The 21552-nt window shown below is 41.7% G+C and overlaps 1 protein-coding gene across 1 annotated transcript; it reads right to left on the bottom strand.

Annotated features, from left to right (window-relative positions):
- Nucleotides 1–544: 544 nt before the first annotated feature.
- LOC113096148 (CREB-binding protein-like) lies at nt 545–21334 on the bottom strand (the record flags this gene model as incomplete). Its single annotated transcript, XM_026261598.1, has 27 exons — nt 545–3795; nt 4089–4370; nt 4464–4625; nt 4707–4874; nt 4982–5147; nt 5421–5534; nt 6151–6297; nt 6411–6561; nt 6641–6708; nt 6795–6872; nt 7086–7142; nt 7263–7373; nt 8932–9020; nt 9890–10129; nt 13183–13301; nt 13388–13565; nt 14394–14570; nt 14662–14988; nt 16307–16489; nt 16738–16862; nt 17394–17456; nt 17539–17707; nt 17828–17945; nt 18020–18157; nt 19489–19576; nt 19781–20014; nt 21221–21334. Coding segments are annotated over 27 exons (6113 nt in total), but the record flags the coding sequence as incomplete, so codon positions are not given.
- Nucleotides 21335–21552: the final 218 nt, after the last annotated feature.

Genomic DNA, 21552 nt, shown 5'->3' with positions numbered 1-21552 from the left:
AGACACATACCTCAGTTTCTGTGATTTTCTATCATCACTCTTCAGACAGCGTCAGTGTGCAAGAGTTCTAGGGCTTCTCTAGAAGGGAAGATTGCGGTCATCCTATTACACTTATTGCAAAGAACAAACTATAAAGAGGCCAAATTTAGAATGTAACAACATTATTTTCACAAAAAATTTATAACGGCATATTTCACAATGCTAATCAAATGTCGGAATGCGCATAGAAATTGTGAATTGCAGTACAAGGGCTCTAAACTGCAGTTGCATCTCTCGGGCTCCAGGAGGTGCAGTGAAGCCAGTGCAGAGCACACACTGCAATCTGACGCTGAAGATATGTAAAACGGCCAATTCGTTGAACTAGCTACACATTTTCAGTTGCAATTAAACAGTAAATCTGATCATTGCATTTCTAATGTAATGTTCTGGTACATTAAAACTACACTGGCTTTATGTAAAAAACAGTCAGTCAGGTGTTCATTTAAAACTTTGCTAAGATCAGAATTTTGCGAACATGCAAATCGAACTCACCAGAAGCATCACATCTGTTGCACACAGTTTATTTAACAATATGGTATATAAGTACGAAACAAGTTCTTAACCAGTTTATACAGCGATCTCAATCTTTTTTCCTTTTATTTACAGTATGTCATCAAGCTGCATGATTTACATTTAAGAATCGTTCACCTTCAATTCAAGTTTCATGAGAAGAAAAACAAAAGAGGTTGATTGAAGAACTCTTTGAACAAATCAGCAGTCAGACGAAGCTCCGGCCTCATACGCGAGGTGGAGGGGACATCATTGATGTTTCAGAGATCAAACGAGAAAACAGGAACATCTTCCTACAAGAGACAACTACTGAATCCAGGCCAATAAATTAATGCATTTGGGCACCTTGAAAAATAAGAGCAACTTTCACAATTTGCTCACGTTTGTGTGTGTGTGTGTATGCGTGTGCGCAGTATCCAAGCTCCTTTCTGTACAAATGAATACAGGTCCTCTGTACAAACTCCACAGTTTAGAGAGAAAAAGGCGGCGTGTCCTTTACCAAACCTGGTAAATGTGAATACTTAGCAGACAGGAATAAGGATTGATCCTGATCCTAATTCCACACCGAGTATCTTACAGTCCCCTAAACACGCACACACTCACAAAACACAAAAAAAAATAACAAAAACGCAATTCAGTTTGCAAACATACAAAACGAAAGTCTTCAATAATAAAATCAAATATTTTGCCTTGAGAAATTCCATTTAAAAAGTCCATAAGCTCAAAATACCCCCTTCCCCGAAAAAAACCAACGAAAACAAAACAATTAAAAATGTAACTCGTAGACCAGGACTGCAATTCGGCCGGTCTGACAACCCTCCCAGAAAAAAAACCCTTTGTGATTCCGCTCTTTACACAGTCATTTCAATCCCTCCAACAAGGAAGAAAAAGCAGTCCATTGGTTGTGTAAACCTATTAGTTCATTTAGTCGTCTTCTCAAATTGTACTTTTTTTGTGTAGAAAACACACCTCTCTTTTCAAAAAGAACGTCTCTTAATGCTACAATCCCTCGACAAACTTCTCTAACGTGTCTCCCGTGGTGTCCCCAACCATACTCAAGTCGTTGGTCAGCCCTCCACGGTTTGGCGTGTTCAGCTGCGGAAGCATTGCATTCTGTTCGGGTGTGCACAGGTGAGCCTGGTCCATGGGGCCGGACATGGGTCCCGCCAGGCTGGGGTGGGACACGCCAGAGTGCAGGGCGGCGTGCTGAGGCGACGGCAGGGGCTGCATGCGCGGGGACGGGCTGGAATGTGGCGGCTGTTGGGACGGGGGACGGGGCGATTGCACAGGTGCAGGCGACCTCACTTGGTTGCCCAGCACGTTGGCCATGGCCTGTCCGGACAGGTGAGCTCCCTGCGGCTGTCCTGCAAGCATGTGGGGCTGGGGACTCATGGAAGCAGCCTGTGCCGGTGATCCCATTTGCTGCTTCAGCATCTGCTGCTGCTGCTGTTGTTGCTGCTGCTGCTGCATCATGCGCTGTTGCAGCATGTTTTGCTGGGCGTCCATGCTCATCCCAGTCTGGCCCATCTGAGCCATGGGAGGCATCTGACCCATTGGCCCAGTGCCTCCTTGCATGGACATCTGCTGCTGCATGCGGATTTGCGAGTAACTGGCCGGGCCTTGAGGTTGCGGGAATCTTCCTTGTCCTGGAGGCATCGCTCCCTGTTGTTGCTGCTGCATGCGCATTAGTTGCCTGCGGAAAAGCTGCTGGTTTCCATTGTGCGCAGGGTTCATCATTTGTCCCTGGGATCCGAGGGCGCCCATGGCTTGGGTGGCGGCTGGCTGAGGCTGCTGAGGTGGCATGACGGGTCTCTGAACGGGGCCTGTTTGCATCGCAGCCATGTTCTGCATCCCTGGCTGACCTGCGAGCATGGCCTGCGGGTTCTGCTGCTGCGGTTGGCTGGCTTGGTATTTCGCCGTCCGCTGTTTGATAAACGCGGCCATGAGATGCGGGTTCGACTTGAGGATATTGAGGACCTGCTGTTGCTGCTGAGGGGAACTTGGTGATTTTAATGTGCGCAGCAGATCCTGCAGTGCTCCTGGAGCAATGCTGCTGGTCAACCCTCTTTGCTGCATGCCTTGTTGCTGCGGGGCTTGTGGCTGCGCCTGTTGGGGCGGCATGACGGACTGCATCTGTCGTGGCTGCTGCTGTTGCTGCATCATGGCGCGCTGCATCATTTGCGCCTGTTGCGGTGTCTGCGCTACCTGAGACTGCTGCGGGGCCATGGCCATCTGCTGCGGTGGCACTTGCTGTGGCGGAGGCGCCTGCGGATTCTGCATGGACCCTTGCATCCCAGCTGGCCACTGGCCAGGCTGCATGTTCTGAACCATCTGAGGACCACGAGGTGCCATCATTTGCATGGGGGTCATCATACGAGGTTGGTTCATCGGCATGCCATTCACGTTCATATTCATCCTGTAGTCTTGCTGCTGCTGCTGTTGTTGTTGCTGCTGCTGCTGCTGAACTTTGGTCATCATCTCTATTTGTTTCGCAACCTTCAAAGCCTGCTGTTGCTGCGGAGAGGGCTGGGGCTGTTGTTGAGGCGGCATGGGCAGGGGTGACTGCTGCTGGGGCAGAGGTGAGGACTGCGGGCCTGGCTTACCCTGCGGTCCTGGTGTAGGTGGTTGGTTGGGGAAGGTCTGCACCATTCCAGCCACATTCGGATGCGTCTGCTGGGGCTGGTTGGCTAATGGCTGCGAGGTCTGAGGCGTGTTAGGCTGCTGTAGCTGCTGAGAGTTGGGCGTCCCTGGACCTCCTGAGGTAGTTGGGGAGGGCAGACTGGAAGGCATTCCTCTGCCCTGCATGAGTGCCATTCGCCGGCGCATCATTTGTGCCTGCTGCAGCCGCTGCTGAATCTGCTGCTGCCGCAACTTGTGCTTGATATTGAGACAGAAGGGCACAGGGCACTTGTTCTCCTGGCAGTGCTTGGCATGGTAGCAGCACAACGCAATGAGTTGCTTGCAAACGGGGCAGCCTCCGTTGGTCTTGCGCTTGCAGCCCTTGGTATGCTGCACTACACGCTTCATCTTCTGACAAGATGGCAGAGAACAGTTGGCATTGCGGCACTGGCAGGCATGCACCAGCGACTGGATGCAGCGTTGGATGCTGAGGCGTCGACTCTCCTGTGGGCTCTTGTTGGCTTCACCGCCCTGGTTGTTGCTGTCGTCGTCCAGGCCCAAACCCCACTTCACCATTTGGTGCTCATGGCCCTTGGAGTTGTAGCAGTTAATGCATAGATCAAAGTCCTGAAAGAAATCAGAAGAATAATTGATATAATCTTCTGGACATTCATAGCACAGAATGTTAATTAACTGCTGCACAACTGGAGATTGGTGTTATATTTACAGTTGGAGACACAGTTGTCAAGCAAAGTTCGCTCCTTGAGAGGTTTGAACCTGCAACATTCTAGTTTAAACCTATTATCTTACTAAATTGGCGAAAAAATCGTACAGTGTCGGCTTTTACAAAACATCTGTTGGATTGCAAACAATGGCAACAGACTAAACAGCTCTGTCAAAGCCACAAAGAGAAGACTGACCTCGCAAACGGTGCAATGCCAGCGTGTCTCTACGTGGTGCTTGCAAACGTTGCAAGTGTACACAAATCGGTCATGGCCCTGATTGTGTAGCTCCACCAGCATGCACATAGAGCTCCATTTGCAGCGGCGTAGGGAACTGAACTCCCAGTGCTTGTCCCTGGCCAGTGTCAGGAAGGCATCACGGCCGTCCATCAGATCGCAGGTCAGCAGCGGGTCAGGATCCATGATCGGAGGCAGGGTGTTGATCATTGGACCAGCATGCAGGTGGATCACGAAGAAGACCTGGATTTTAGGAAGCAAGAGGGGTTCTGGTAAGTACTTGGCAAACCAAGCGAAATAAATGATATTCAATTAAGCAAAATTGTCAGGTCCAACCTCTTTGTGCTTCTCCATTGTTGCATACAGCTTCTGGGATAGGTCATTAGCTACATTCGGCATCCCAGGCTTCTTTTTGTTTGCGCGGCTCATGCTGCTCTTATTTTTATTGGTCTTTTTATTGTTCTTCTTTTTGGCATTCTTGCTGTCAACTTGGGTTCCCTGTGGAAGAAAACACTATTTTAAAAAATGGCTACAGACTACACTAAACACTCATTCACACCATTTGACTCTCTGACTAACCTCTGTTGTCTCAACGGTGGCTGTATTCTCCTCCTTCTTCCTTTCCTCCTCCTCTTGCTCCAGCTCCTTGATGCTTTCCTCTAGAACATTAGGCCAGAAATCACCCTCGAAATAGGGCAGCTCATTGGCACTTGTAAGCCGGTCCTCTGTGGCCTGCTTAAATATGTCCTGCATAGCACAAGTGAGTCATATCTGTGTAAGTGTGACATTAACCTGTCGTGAAAGAAAATTAACAGACCGCGTATCAACAAAAAACAAATTCAGTATTGGCATACTTTATAGTCATGGAGTATTCTTTCTGCAAAGGCTTTGTCCAGCATTTTGCGGTACCACTCCTGCAGTCTTTTAGGCTTGGGAATCTTCTGATCAGAGGGGTGACAGTGGAAGATGTAGTCATCTCCTTCACTAGGTGGGCAGGCCCAAATATGGCCAGTCACATACCTGTAGGTGGGAAAATTAAACCCATTAGTGCATAACCCTACCAATACAGTTCACAAAAGCAAGTTTTTCAACAGTGTTAAAGGTGAAGTGAAAAATAAAGACTTTTAAACAAGTACCCCGGTTTATTTTTTGTTGGACAAACAGCTTATGAATGGTTTATTTATTGTGTACTCGTCATTTTAAGCTGAGATTTGAGAAAGCAAGTATTTTAACACTAAAAACGATTACACACAATCTTTAAGAAACAATTTTAAAATTCAAGGTGGTACATACCCAAGTTTCTTAACATACTCCAAATAACCGATGAGGATTTCATGGTAAACTGCGGTTCTTAGCATCCGAGGCTTGAAGAAGTGAATACTGTCAAGATATGATATGTATACCCGTCTGGAAAGAGAAGTCAAATAAGACAACCAGTCAGTTCAATCTGTTCAAGACAATATCCCTTTTTCTAGGGATGCACCGATACCACTTTTCCAGTTCTCACCCGATACGATACTTTTATTTCTGGTACTTGCCGATACAGAATGCTGATACAGCTTTTTTTATAGCATTGTATTTATTTTTTTATATTGGGTACAGAAACCAAAAGGGTATGTATAATGTTAGCTGGTTGACTTTATTAAATAGAGTCAAACCAAAATCTTCAGACACCTTCAACATTTTACATTATCACAGTTTATTCTCTATACTTTACGATATGGTAATAAAATATGACAAAAACTCATAGTTAAACTGTGTCAGAACAAATTCATCTTGATAAAGTTAGATAGCTGATAGAAAGGAATGTAATTGATTACAATCAACAATCAACTAATCAATACGTAGTCGGGCAACCCTTAGACTTAATGACTGTCCACGGTTTAAAGAATTTTGGGGTATAATTTCTCAGTTTATTTCGCAATCCTCACTTACATAAATTAACTGTAGTGTCCTGTACCCACTAGTAAAAAAGTATATATACATAATACTTTTTCCCCATTGATCAGTATTTGCATGATACCTGGTGTTAGGAAAGGGACACTCAGATCCGTATTCCTGAACGTGCATGCCGAAGAAACACACATCGACTCCATCAATCTCCTCAAATGCAAAAAGTGCTTTGGTTCTGTAGGGAAAGCTTTCTGACATCTCTCCTGAGTCAACAAACCTGCAGAGAAATGACGTGATGCAACATCAGCTCCTGTCAATTCAGGTACATGCCAGACTTTGTCAACATGAAATCAAAACTGAACCAGTTTACTTCTGAATACATTAAATTACCTGGATTTCATCCCAGGTTTGATCTCCACGGTCTTATCAGAGCTGGCCACCACCCGCACAAACACCTCTCCGGCCTCAGGGTGATTCTGCCTCTTCAAGTACTTATTCACTCGGTCCTCTATGTATGAACCCAGTCTTGTGCTCTGCAACCCTGATCAGAAAAACACAGAGGGTTACTAACTTCCCTCTGCAATAGACAGAGACAATCAAGATGTGTCAAAAGCACTCACTTTTAGCAGAAAACTTGTTTTCCTTTCTCGTTTTCCCTGACTTCTTCAGGCAGTTGTCACAGATGAAACTGTTAAAGGAAGAAGAGACAAAGCAGTTGTAGGATCATGTCATGACCTGCTAAACATCAGGCGAATAGCGGGACAAGATGCCTACCCTGATGGCCAGATGACGTCATAATGCAGTACACAGATTTGATGCATCTTCCGACCACAGTCTTTACATTCGACAAAGCTGTTAGACAAAAGGTGTTAAAAACACAACTTCAACAAGCATGTTAACTCTCATATACATATATATATATATATATATATATATATATATATATATATATATATATATATATATATATATATATATATGCATTAATATACATACTATAAAGATTCTGTATATAATCTAAACCCCACTGGAGAAAATTATTTAAATAAATTAAAATGGTCTTACGGCTCAGGGTCCAACATGTCATTTTTCTTCTTTTCAAACTGCTCCTTTGATATCATACTGCAGAGAGATATACAAGATCAATTCTACACCGCACCTTCATACGTGCACAAGTGAAAGATAAACTGTGTAATTTAACAGAAGTAAAACCTCAAAGCCTTCTGGGCGGCAGATACGTACGTCTGCGGCTGGGCTGGGTCGTCTCCCAGGGTGACACTGTCGCCCTGAATCTCGTTGAAGCACTTCTCACAGAAGTGATACCTGTCGGCAACAAGGCCATATTTGGGTGAACTGGGGCCAGCACACAAGAGCACAGGCAAACCGGCACATGGAGAGCAGCACAAGAGCACAGGCAAACCGGCACACGGAGAGCAGCACAAGAGCGAAGAACACAGGGTCGGGCAGAGATCGACACACAGCAAACAGGCCAAGGCAGAGCACAGGTTAGCATTCAAACTCACAAATGAACGTGAAATCAAAAAATGACGGATGACTACAAAATGGTCTTTTCATGCACTAGAAAGTAACTACATGCCTTTTCTGGTTGACTTTAAGAACAATTTAAAAACATGAAACAGAAATGAAGACAATGAGATGGAGATGAGAAACATGCTAGGGCTGTGCAAAAAATCGAATGCGATTTTCATGCGCATCTCATCAGTAAAGATGCTCCTGTAATTAGAAGTATATCTCCAGCACGTGCGTTCAGATCAGGGTTGCTAGGTTTTCACAACAAATCCTGCCCAGTTGCTTCTTAAAACGAGTCCAAAACTAGCCCAGTTGCTAGTCGCAATAAAAATTCCTCCCCGGGGTTAAAATATAAATTTTTTGGAAGGGTTGCCCTGGTAAAATTCGCATTTTAGGGGATAAATATCAAGTTATTGGTATTGGGATTGCTTCAAACAGCGGACATGAAAAACAAATCGCAGACTTGGCAACACTGGTTCAGGTGGAGCAGCAGTTACTACACAGAGCCGAAATCTACTGACAACTAACACAAAATCGCTTTCAAAATTGACAAAGAATCGCTTGCGATTTTAACATCGATTTTGAATAGATTGTCAGTGAATCAGTGAATTTCGGCTCTGTTGCCAAGTCTGTGGTTGTTTTTCATTTCCGCATGTCTAAGCGACCCCAATACAAATAACGTGATATTTAGCCCCTAAAATGCGAATTTTACAAAGGCAAACCTGATAAAAAAAAACACATATTTTAATCACGGGAAGCAATTTTTTTTACCAGGGAACCTCCCGGAAACGCAACTGGGCTAGTTTTGGACTAGTTTTGAGAAGCAACTGGGCAAGATTTGTTGTGAAAACCTGCCAACCCTGATCTGAACGCACGTGCTGGAGATATACTTCTAATTACAGAAGTGTCTTTACTGATGAGATTTGCACAGCCCTAAAACATTCACTAATGTCAGTTATAGAAAAGTGATGCACCAGACCATTAATACCATGACAATTAAAGCTATAATATTTTTGGGGTGATTTTTTAAGATAAAAACTGTGATTTACAGGGTTGCAGTTCTGTAAAAATTGTGAAGTCATATTTTGGTTTTATTCTGATTAAATGTGCAGCCCTAAAGAACAGTTTTCAGGATTTACACAAACACTAGTGGGCTGGTGGGTTGGAGATCGAGGCTTGACCCACAAAGTATCACCAATTTAACCTTAAGCAAGACGCTTAACCTTTGAGCTTGTTTTTATGACTGTTTATTAGGTGCAAACAACTTTTAGTTAACTGAGTGGTAAAAATCACAATCCTGATCTCAGTGCATCACAGTCCCACTCGGAAAGTCATTAATGGCCTTCTCATTTCTCACACCACTGATCATGTCAAGGGTTACCTGTTTTGGTAGCTGTAATATGTGCCGTCTCTGGAGATCGTACAGAGCTGTTTGCCATAGCAGCAAAGCGTCTGAGGTGAAAACTCGTACTGTGGAGACAGAGAAAAAGCAATTCAAGTTCCAGGCTTTTTAACAAACAGAATTAAGTTTTCAATCCAACTTGTTGAAAAAAATTTATATAAACTGTGGCTGTCAAATGAAACCCGACTGAAATTACAGATTTACTAAAGCTTTCAAAATTATCGTTTGATAATAGTTATAAAACTGACAGTTTAAAAGCTCAGACTTTGTTTTAAATCAAATGTAAAAAAAAAAAAAAAAATTCTTATTGCGATTTTAGGATGGAAGGCGAGGTATAAATGCTTTACAATTGTAGGTAACACTTCAGAATAAGGTTCCATTAATGTTAGTTAATGTATTAATTAACATGAACAAACAATGAATAATACATTTATTACTGTATTTATTCATCTTCGTTAATGTTAGTTAATGAAAATACAGTTATTCATTGTTAGTTCATGGTAATTCACAGTGCATTAACTAATGTTAACAAGCACAACTTTTGATTTAAATAATGCATTAGTAAATGTTGAAATTAACATGAACTAAGACTTATAAATGCTGTAGAAGGATTGTTCTTGCTTAGTTCATGTTAACGAAAGTAGTTAACTAACATTAACTAATGGAACCTTATTCTAAAGTGTTACCCAATTGGATCCATGCACTGAAACAGCACTGACTAAAATATATTGATTAAGCGTTGGTTTTGGCACACCAAAAAAAAGATTTTGGCTGGAACCAAAAACTTTTTTAACTGTTTATATTGTAGTTAATAATAACAACATTGAGTTGCACTTCAGAGATGCTCTCAGTTTCAGGTTAATGGAGTTTGAGCTAATTTGAAGCATTCACTTAAGCTAACCACTCTTTTCCTGGAGAAAGAAGCTCCAGTTCTCACCTTGCGCCCACAGCAGTATCCCAGACTTTGCATGACAGGGTCAATTTCCTGCTCGAACACCTCGGACAGCTTCGAGCAGTACTTGTACACTCGAGATGTTTTGCGGTTGTAGAGCCAGGCATTGTTGAACATCAGCCAGATGTCGTCGACATACTGCCAGGGCTCCTGGTACTGTCCCGTGTCTAGCTTCCTCTTGATAGTGGAAAGGTCGATTGGGTTCTTTACAATGTCAAAGTAGTCCTGAAAAAAAGAAAAGAAAATTCAAATACATGGTGATAACACTGCCCTGCAACATACAGGTGCCGGTCACATAATTAGAATATCATCAAAAAGATGATTTTATTAATTCTATTCAAAAAGTGAAACTTCTATATTATATTCATTCAGTACACACAGACTGATATATTTCAAATGTTTATTTCTTTTAATTTTGATGATTATAACTGGCAACTAAGGAAAGTTAGAATATTGTGAAAAGGTTCAATATTGAAGACACCTGGTGCCAACCTCTAATCAATTAACTCAAAACACCTGCGAAGCCTTTAAATGGTCTCTCAGTCTAGTTATGTAGGCTACACAATCATGGGGAAGACTGCTGACTTGACCGTTGTCCGAAAGACGACCATTGACACCTTGCACAAGGAGGGCAAGACACAAAAGTTCATTGCAAAGTAGGCTGGCTGTTCACAGAGATCTGTGTCCAAGCACATTAATAGAGAGGAGAAGGGAAGGAAAAGATGTGTACAAGCAATAGGGATAACCACACTCTGGAGAGGATTGTGAAACAAAACCCATTAAAAAATGTGGGGGAGATTCACAAAGAGTGGACTGCAGCTGGAGTCAGTGCTTCACGAACCACTACGGACAGACGTATGTAAGACATGGGTTTCAGCTGTCGCATTCCTTGTGTCAAGCCACTGTTGAACAACAGACAGCATCAGAAGCGTCTCGCCTGGGCTAAAGACAAAAAGGACTGGACTGCTGCTTAATGGTCCAAAGTTTGGTCCAAAGTTATGTTCTCTGATGTAAGTAAATTTTGCATTTCCTTTGAAAATCAGGGTGCCAGAGTCTGGGGGAAGAGAGGAGAGGCACACAATCCATGTTGCCTGAGGTCCAGTGTAAAGTTTCCACAGTCGGTGATGGTTTGGGCTGCCATGTCATCTGCTGGTGTTGGTCCACTGTGTTTTCTGAGGTCCAAGGTCAACGCAGCCGTACAGGAAGTTTTAGAGTACTTCATGCTTCACCTGCACACAGTGCCAAAGCTACCAATACCTGGTTTAAGGACCATGGTATCCCTGTTCTCAATTGGCCAGCAAACTTACCTGACCTTAACACCACAGAAAATCTAAGGGGTATTGTGAAGAGGAAGATAATATATGCCAGAACCAAGAATGCAGAAGAGCTGAAGGCCACTATCAGAGCAACCTGGGATCTCATAACACCTGAGCAGTGCAACAGACTGATCGACTCCATGCCACGCTGCACTGCTGCAGTAATTCAGGCAAAAGGAGCCCCAACTAAGTACTGAGTGCTGTACGTGCTCATACTGTTCATGTTCATACTTTTCAGTTGGCCAAGAAAATCCTAATTTTAGAAAATCCTAATCCCTTTTCTAAAAATCCTTTCTTTGTATTGGTCTTAAATTATATTCTAATTTTCTGAGATACTGAATTAGAGATTTTCCTCAGTTGTCAGTTATAATCATCAAAATTAAAAGAAATTAACATTTGAAATATATTAGTCTGTGTTTAATGAATGAATATAATATACAAGTTAAACTTTTTGAATGGAATTAGTGAAATAAATCAACTTTTTGATGATACTCTAATTATATGACCAGCACCTGTATTTGCTGACTGTATGGAAAGTTTATAATGATATATTTTAGCTCAACATCTAGAGATGTTCTGATACCCTTTTTCTCTTCCCGATACCGATTCCGATATCTGGGCTCAGCATATCGGCCGATACAGAGAACTGATCCGATACCTGGGTGTGTATCTGTATATACAGCTGTATAAACTACTAGCCCTGTGTAAATTGCTAAAATTATTTTATGGTGTGCTTCAGACTGATCCCTTAATAAAACATGAACAAATACATGGTGAACTACTGTATTCATTACAGTATTTTTATTATCTGACATAAATTTGACAGTATTATTTACTGTCTTATGCGAAAAAGAACTTCAAATGCAGCCAAAAATCTAACAACGCAAACTAAAAAAGGTATTTTAGTTTTACAATATAACTGTATAAAAATCTGCAACAAATAAGTCTAGATATATAGGATATATTAATCAGATAATCTCTTTACAACAAAAGTTAAAAACAAGCAACCGTCTGGGCATAATTATTATCATTAATAGAGACGTATTATTATTACTACATAGAGACATAGCTAAATCTACTGTAGGCTACAACAGTAGCTTAATATATTGTCAATTTACTCGCCATGAAGATCTTTGAGTGTCTGTGTTTTTGATATGAAAGTTTTCTCAAATGAAACGGTAAATTCTCATGAAGTGACGGTTTATGCGTTCGTGTCCTCATATAGTGACACACGGCAGAGACTACAAAACAGCGAGCTCCCGCGCATCTGCGCCCGTCACCCACAGAGATGTAGAATTTGCAGGAGTAATATATAAATAGTATTTTGCAGTATAATATTCACAGACACTAACAAATATTCAGCTACTGCCTGGAGCCCTGCGCTTAGACTAACACAGAAGCGACTGAACGCAGCTGCGGGTACCGAATATACTCGGGAGTCGGTAACTACCAGTACTAAAGAGACATACTGCTAACCACTGATCTATAATATAGAAGCGGCTTCACTATCTGTTAGCAGTTTAGAACGCGATGAGCGATCCAGTCATATATAGATCAGTGCTGCTAACGCGTTTTCATTTCTTCTTCGCTGATCCAAACGGGGGTTGCTTGTTGCAACACAGCACAACTTTCTGTGTTTGCAATGCATTCTGAGCAGCGAAGAAGAAACGTGCAGAGGTTAGGCAAAGCTAGCGGTCATAACTAGGTCTTGTTTAAGAAAATGGTATCGGATCGTTATATGGGTTCATGTACTCGCCGATGCCAGAATTGGTTGTCGTATCGGAGATATTTCCGATACTAGTATCGGAATTGGAACAACTATCAACATCGTTAGGTTTACTAGGCCAAATCAACAGCAATTTTTTTTTTTTTCAAAATACAAGTTTGTTTTCTAATATATTTAGAACATTTGAAGAGATACCCATAAAATATCAGCCCAGTAAATAGGTGTATGGGGTTTACCGGGATGCCCAGTAGAGTGGGATCCACCGGCTGGCGGAAGGGCAAGGACTCTGGGTCTTGACGATACAGAGCTTCTAATGTAGGCATCAGCGCCTGCCTGAGCTCCTCTGGCTTGAAAACTGTAAAAAATCATCATGTTATGCGACTAATCAAATTGCAGAAATTATTGAATATGGTTTCAATGTTTTCAGAAAATGGTCTGTACTTTTCCTGCGAGACTGGGCGGATTGACTGGATGGTGTAGTGCTGTTGGTGCTGGACAATTCCTCCTCTTTTGGCTCGGTCTTTATCTCTGGTTTCTTCTCCTCCGTCTCCATCTGTTCCTGCTTAGCTTCTACAGACTCTGGCTGCTCTTTAACTTCAGGAGGTTTGACATCTTCATCCTAATGAAGAAAATGAATTACGTTTAGATGTTTACTAGAGACTGTGTCATAAGTTGAGTATTAAATCTTGTGAAACAAGAGAAGAGCTTTAAAACTAGCATTAACTGAAATAAAACTGGAGGCAAAATCAGTTGAACAGTTTCAGATCAATTCAGTTATTTAAATGTCAATATAACACAGAGAAAGTGAATATCTACAAATCAATGAAAATGAATGAGAATGAAATCTCTATTTCTATGAAATACAGTATCGTTCAAAAGTTTGGTTTCAGTAAGATTTTGTTTTTGAAAGTCTCTTCTGCTCAAGACAGCATTTGCTCAGAAATACAATATAAAAAAGTAATATGAAATATTATATTATGTAAAATAATTGTTTTCTATTTTACATTTTATTAAATGTAATTTATTCCTGTGATCAAAGCTGAATTTTCAGCAGCATTACTACAGTCTATGTCACATGATCCTTCAGAAATCTAAAGTATAATATGCTGATTTGCAGCCCAATAGTTATTTATTTTTTATCAATGTCAAAAAAGTTGTGCTGCTTTATATTTTTGAAGAAACCATAATTGTTTTTCAGGATTCTTTGATGAATATAAACTAAAAATAACAGCATTTATTTGAAATATATATTTTTTACATTATAAATGCTTTTACTGTAACTTTTGATAGATTTAAGGCACCATTGCTGAACAAAAATATTAATTTCTTACCAGCACTAAATTTCTTACTTTTGAGCGATAGCGTAAAACTCTCAGAAAACACAACCAAATAAAGTCAAGAATTGCTGAACCAGCCAATTATAAGTTTGGTTTCAACAATGTCACACCTCCATCTTGAGATCGGGCTGCTTTTTCCCAGACTCATAGTCCTGCTCGTCTTCTTGATGCTCGGTTTTGAGTTCGGCAGCAGGGTAGTCAGGTGGCAAAGTATGCTGGGAGTGGGCCTCTTTCACAGATGCAGGTGTGGGGACTCTATTATCAACGCTAGCGGCCATCTGAGAGAGCTAACAAACAGACAAACGAGGAAGAACATGAGTTTAAGGGTGTCATGGCATACAACTGCAAACAAGGCTGTGTTTTTCAGGCGATCCTCACCGGAGTGCTGGGCTGCTGCGCTTGCACAGAGGTGGGCTGCTGCATCTGCAGGGAGGGCTCGGGCTGGGACTGCAGGGGCGTGAGCGGCTGGGAGGGGGCAGGAGAGGAGCCCAGGACTGAGGGAGGGCGAGGCAAGCCACTGGGGATGTGGGTGGGTGTGACGTGGCCCCCGGCCGAGGCCGGCGTGGAAGGCTGGGTCTGGAGTGGCTGTAGGCTAGTGGCAGCTGCTGGGGTAGAGGCGGAGGGCGGAGGAGGGGTGGAGCACAGGGAGGATTGGGAGCCCAGAGGGCCCACAGAATTCAGGGTCAGGTTAGCGTTCGGCTGCTGCTGCAGAGAGATGGAGGGCATTCTGACTCAGACACAGCACATCAATCTACAATAGAGTGCAACAGACGGGTCCCGGAAATAAAAACATTTGTGTTCTCCATAGGGAAAAAAGATTGTTAACTCATAAACCTTAAAAGAGCTCTGAGGTTGTTAATCAATGCTATATGATTATGCTGAGGCCATCAGCCCCCATTATTCAAACATGTCACAGCAGAAAAGCTGTTGAAAAACTACATTACCCATAATTCTGCAAAGAAAACTCCACCAGAGAGGCATGTGTGGGCAAATAGCACCAAAATGGGAACGTACCTCCCATGAAGCACCGCTAATGACAATCAAGTCTGTCTTACCACGCTTTGTTTCTAAATATGAATATTTTGAACTAAAAAATATTAGTGCTGTAAAAAATAATTAAATAACTGAAATTTTTTCTCAAATTAGCCATGATTAATTTGATAATTCACATTCAATCTTCAAATTGTTTCCTTAAAACAATCTTCACATAAACCCAACATAATAAATGCCTTATTAACTTGTGTCCTTCAACAAGTAGGAGATATACAGAAACTGAAGGAAGTCATCAAACACTAAATTCTAAATTAAATCTAGATGAATCCTTAAAGCTACAAAAGTGGCTTATTTGCTCTTTTTCTTTAGTTTTTTTGATTAACAGGCATGTTATTAAGGTTTTTTGGCTGCTTTAAGAGCTGCTGCTGCTGAATGTGACTCAGATCTGACACGCATCCTATTTTCTCACAAATCTTTACCTTTTCTGGCTCACCTCAGGTCTTAAAGTCTCTATAATGAGCAGAGGAGCTGAATCAGGTGTGTTAGATGAGGGAGACAGTGCTGCTGCTCCAGGACAGTTTTGAAAACCACTGCATTTCAGAGACATGTTCGTAAATGAGACTCTACTCTTAATACTTACATACATGCACAGTTTTAAGGCAGCTTTCTAAATCGCCTTTTTGGTAACTTCATGAATTCACTGACAACATACCTACTTCATTGCATGCTCTACATTTCTTTTGCTCTAAGTTTATTTTAAACAACTTTAAATAAATAGTTTTACATTTCTCCATTTTTATTTTGGGATTGCAGTTCTCTCCCTCTTTAAAGTCATTAAGTTACCAAGTCTTGTACCTTGTGTTTCAGTTGATTTTCAAATACTTTTTTTTTGCTTCAAATAAAAGTTAAGCAATGTTGTGATTTTCCTCATAGCTGGTTGGTTTAGTTCTAACTTTTTTTTAATCTCTATGGAAAAACAGCCAAATAACAATGAAACCACGGTGAAGTTGTGACGTGTCTTACTCCTCACCTGTGGGACAGTCTGTCCTGATTGCTGGGCCGGGTTTACATTCACATTCATGCCTCCGGCTGAGGTTGGGAATGGCGTCTGGTTCATGAACTGGTTCTGGTTGGGCGGCTGGCCCACCATGTTGTTAGGATGGCCTCCCATCATGGCTGGTGTCTGCTGCATCCGAGAGGGAGACATACCCCTCTGCAAAAGAATGGAGGGAAATTAGATTTGAGCCACAAAACTAATTTTGGCACAACATGACATGATAAAGCTATTGATCAATTTACTTATTAGTGAAATATGTTTTTGTTAAGGGAAATCCAAAATGGCACACAACTCAAGAACAATGTTGACTATAAATAACTTAAAACTAAGAAAACATTTAAATCTAACCAAAAATACACTGTTACAGTAAAATTCCAGAACTGGAACCGCATTTTGAAGCTCACCTGTGGAACAGCACCCATGCCCATCTGAGGAGGGTGGGTCATAGGGGACGCAGCCCGAGGAGCTCCCACCGGTGACTGGGACATCTGCACGTTCTGCATGGTCACGGGGTTGAACTGTCCCATTCCTGAACAACATGATGAATAAACACGTTAAAATAAAAAGGAGAAGAGCTTTGCTGTTCAATGGGAGATTGAAGCTTCTGAGTATTTTCTGTGCTACCAGTATGACCTTCCCAGCTGCTTTGGATCCACCCAAGTCAACATGAAATGGTATTCCCATCCTGCTGTAAAGAATCCATTATAGAAGAGGTCCACACAACTCCGGAGGGGTTAACAAAGGACTTTGTATAGAAAAAATGGCAGAGGATTTCGATATAAGCCAAGAGGACACTTGTTCTCCTTTGCTGTAAACAAAACTTGTTTCTTGCGAGACTAGCATATTCTCACCAGAGCTTACGCTACGTCATACGTTGGACACCACTCTCTCGTGAACGAGAAAGGAGATTAAGGTTTATAAAGTTGTAAATATGAATATACACAAACTCATCTCTTCACAAGGCCTTTACCCCCCTGAAGCCACATGGACTTCTTTTATAATGGATGGGTGTCATTTTTGAACGGTACTGTATGAGTGTATGCAGAATGAAAAACCATACCTTGAGGGACCTGCATCCGGGCCATCAACTGATTTGGCACATTGGACATAGGAACAGGTCCATCTGAGGAAATAAGACATATTTTGAGCAGCCAGGGAAACACAACATCTAGAAGATCGCAGCATTAAAAAACAAACCCACTAACTTGGAGGCCGGATGCCTTGTCCAGGTCCCATAGCGTTGGGCTGGGGAAGACCAGGCTGCTGAGGACCCTGGGCACCCATTTGGGGCTTCGACAGCCTGGACTTTCTCTTCTCCTCCAGCTCCTTCTGGATCTTATAGATCTTCTCAGCCAGAAAGTGGTAATACTCATCCTGATATTAACACAAGATATTACAGGATATAAAACATTGGCCACCTAGTCCTTTCTTACAGTCACAAAACACGTCCTGAAGGAAGGTTAAAACATAGCATGAAAGGTTCAGGTGCTTTACCCTGCTGTTGGCAGACTCATACATGTCCCCTTCCACCTTGCGCGCATAAGCCACCAAGTTCTCCATGCGTCTGTCCTTCAGTGCTGCAGGGTCTGGGGTCGGGAATATGGCTTGAACTCTGCATGGAATACAGTGTTAAGAGAATTGGCCTTGACAAACCGTGATTATGAAATGACAACTTCTCCAACTCACAGCTTGTGCACTAGGTGGTTCCTCAAGTCCTGAGTGACGTGCTCGTGCCAGGGCTTCTTCATGCCAGGCATTGACAGCGGTGCAGCTGTGGGCAGGTTCCCCGTCATGCCCATGTTCGACCCGTCTGACATCATCTGACTGTGAGGGCAGGATTACAACATTAGTTTTCAAATGTCACATGGTAGAACTCATTCTCAAAAACATGCATTCAACAAGTCAAAAAGGAAAAACTAACAGGTGTGACTTAATTTAGCAGAAAATCAATCTAAAAAAAAAAAAATTATTTTAGTAGTTTTTGAACAAAGCAGTTCTTTGACAAAAAAAAAAAAATCTTAGATTTTTCCCTTTTATAATCTCAGATTTCAACATTCAACCTCTTACAGCTACAGAATTGCACATTCCACAATGACACTGCAGGGCTCCAGTCTACGATCATTTTTTCTGTCGGTGCGACTCATTTTTGTGAACGTTCACACTGATGCGACAACCACAAAGCCCAACTCGTAAGCACTGCCATTTCTGTTGCATTTGAGAAGCAACACACCGCAAACGAAAAGAAAGCGCGACATTTCAGCTGCACAGCTCCGACCGTTTATCAGCTCAGACCATGACGCAAACAAACTTGTCAGAGCTCAGAACAGCTGTACTCGGGAGCCACAGTTGATTTTGCGACACTGTTTCTGCACAGAGGCAACAGTGCTGCGAGATCCAGTGAGAAGCGTTTAAATTCTGCACAGAAATCTCAGTTATAAACAGCACTGACATATGTCAGGAAACAAGAAGTGGTAACGCTAACTGTAAGCAGTTGTGGTAGAAATAGGCAAATGCATTATGTCATTCATTTCAGGGTTTGTACAACCTTTCGAGAGAGAAATTCAAGCACTTTTAAAGGACTTTCAGGACACAACTTATTTCCAACAGCTCTAAGATGATCCAGTCAATGTTATTTTTAATGGGATGAACAAAATATACTTTGTGGTAAACAAACACTTATGTAAAATTTACAAAACATATCAAATCACAATTATAACCAGTAGACAGCAGCAGAGGAGCACTTATTGCCTTATTAGTCATTCATCAATACTTTTTCTCTACATTTAAAAAAATATTTAATCACTATTTTAAAATAAAATCATCAAGAAATCAGATTTTGTCAGAAATATACACTTTTCTTTTGTGTATGTAGTAAGAGAAGTCACAAACTTTTCTTCAATTTTCTACTAAATCACACACAAAATCACTGAAGTTGGTCAGTTCCATATGCTAGGAAAATAATGGTACATTTTCTGTACATAAAAAGTAGATTTTGCACCTTTGTTAATAAAAGTAAATTTTAAATGACTCAAATGTTAGTCTGGAGCCCTGCATTGTTTGTTCTCTTACATTGCTAGATTCTGCAGATGACCATTTCTCACTCTGCAGTGTGTGTGAGAGGTTAAAGGTGAGGGGTGAAGGTGAAAAAGACTCACTTGCTGAGGGATGAGGGGAGAGAGGAATCAGTGTGAAGGTTCGTCTGATCGGTCATACCGTTACCGCCGATGTTCATCTGGTTAGTGCCTGAAGATGTTGATGGGAAACCAAACAAGGGTTACACACAGATACGCGCAGCAGGACATTTGAGTGCATACTGACAGCAGATGCAAGAATGACAGCAGCTTTCAAGGTTAATAATGAACATGGAACATTGACTTGTTTGCAATAAATATTCAGCTCTTCCTCAAAAAACACTTTTTAACTTTCTTTGCAAATTGAAGGTGATACCTAATGCAGACATGGAGCGCATCTGCTGCTGCTGGGTCTGTGTGGGCTGCTGTCCTGGGACCTGTGTCTGTGGAGCCGGCTGGTTCCCGTACGGGAGGCCCAGGGCTGCGTACGCCCTCTGCATAGAGCTGGGGTCTATGTGTGTGCCGCTGCTCATGGCGGGTGCAGCGGGTTGACTCGTGCCCACGGGGCCCAGCGGAGCCTGCATGCCAGTGTTAGGAGAGCTCAGCATCGCTGCAAACAGCAGAAACAAATGTTTGTTGAACTAAATCAATCTACTTTTAGTCATATATTCAGAAAGTTTTTATATATCATTTACCTGATTTACATATAATTCCTAAAACAATGGTGAAAATGTTTTTGCTTTTCTGGCTGTTGACATAAAGAGATATTCAAATGCCCTATGCTTTGTCTAATTTGTCAACTAAATGAAGAAAATGTTGAACCTGTCTTTATGCAATGTTCGGATTTTTGTTCTATAGGTGTATGGAAAATTAGTGCATGAATATTAGATAATGCATCATTTGCATATTTAAACTTAACATTTAAAAAAACTTGTAATACAAAAAAAATGTGCAATGTAATAAATCAACTGGGGAAGTGTGGTGATGTCTATCAATTTATTTTTAGTCATCTGGGCTGTCTTAAAACAAAATACATACACTACAATAATTATTATTATTAGGAATAAGTGGAATCTTGCAGTGATTCCACTGAAACAAGACTGTGGAAAAGCCATTTTGCAAACATTGAGCTGAGTAGCGGCGGAGAGCAGAACTGCACGAGACACTGAGAGAACGTGCTTCTGTTGCCACTACAGGGGGATTTAAACGAGTCAGCCATCGGCTGTCCAATCAGAGAGCAGGAGATCTGTGTCCAGGGGTGGAGCCCCTCCCCCGCGGTGTCAGATTACAGTCCCGCTGCCTGCCGGAATCCGCAGCTGGTCTCATGCTTTCACACTGAGAGCGCAGCCGAGCTGCTCGCACGACCTACAGGTGGCAGCACTCATCTGAACGGATCCCGTATCTCAAAGCATGAGATGCAAACACACAATCAGTAGAGGAACAAACCTGCGTTCATTTAAATAATTTTCGCTTTTTCTATACTTTCAAAATTTTGTATTAGGGCAGAAAGGATGATTTTCATAAGTGATTATCTTTTTGCAAATGCATTTAATTGTAAAAATCTTAATGGCCCTAATAAGAGACTAAATATATAAGCAATATATGTTCAGTTAACTGTGAAGATGCAGTCATTAATTGTACCAATTAAATCACATGATAGTTTTGATGCAACTTTTTTTTTATGCAATGTTGCCATACAGTACTGTTAAGTATAATCTTTATCCATAAAATATGCTCAAAATCCTGCTTGGAAATTAAACTCAAACAGAGAATGCATCAGAGCGAGTGGTTTATTTTAAACAGGAGCATGACTTACGCTGCTGGTTTCTCTTGTCACTGGCGTTTTTCAGGGGCAGACAGACGGGGCAGTCGTGCCGAGTGCAGTTCTTCCAGTGCGAGATGATCTGTCTAGAGGAGGCGCAGTGAGCCACTGTAGAAACAGAGGGAAAATAAATCAGAAAAACTTTGAAATCCTGCAAGGACAAGTAACACTACTGAGCAATTACAACCTGAACAAAACTGAGGAATAATAATCTCCAAAACACATTCAGAAACTAGAAGAAAACACCACCCATGTCTATGGTAACTTCCTAAACTATAAAATGATGTCAAAACTATGATTTGTACAATTTCACAAGTTTTATAAAA

This window comes from Carassius auratus, unplaced genomic scaffold, assembly GCF_003368295.1.
Source record: "Carassius auratus strain Wakin unplaced genomic scaffold, ASM336829v1 scaf_tig00215883, whole genome shotgun sequence".
NCBI lineage: Eukaryota > Metazoa > Chordata > Actinopteri > Cypriniformes > Cyprinidae > Carassius > Carassius auratus.
The sequence above is the reverse complement of the archived record's forward strand: the minus strand, read 5'-3'. Positions and strand labels throughout refer to the sequence as shown.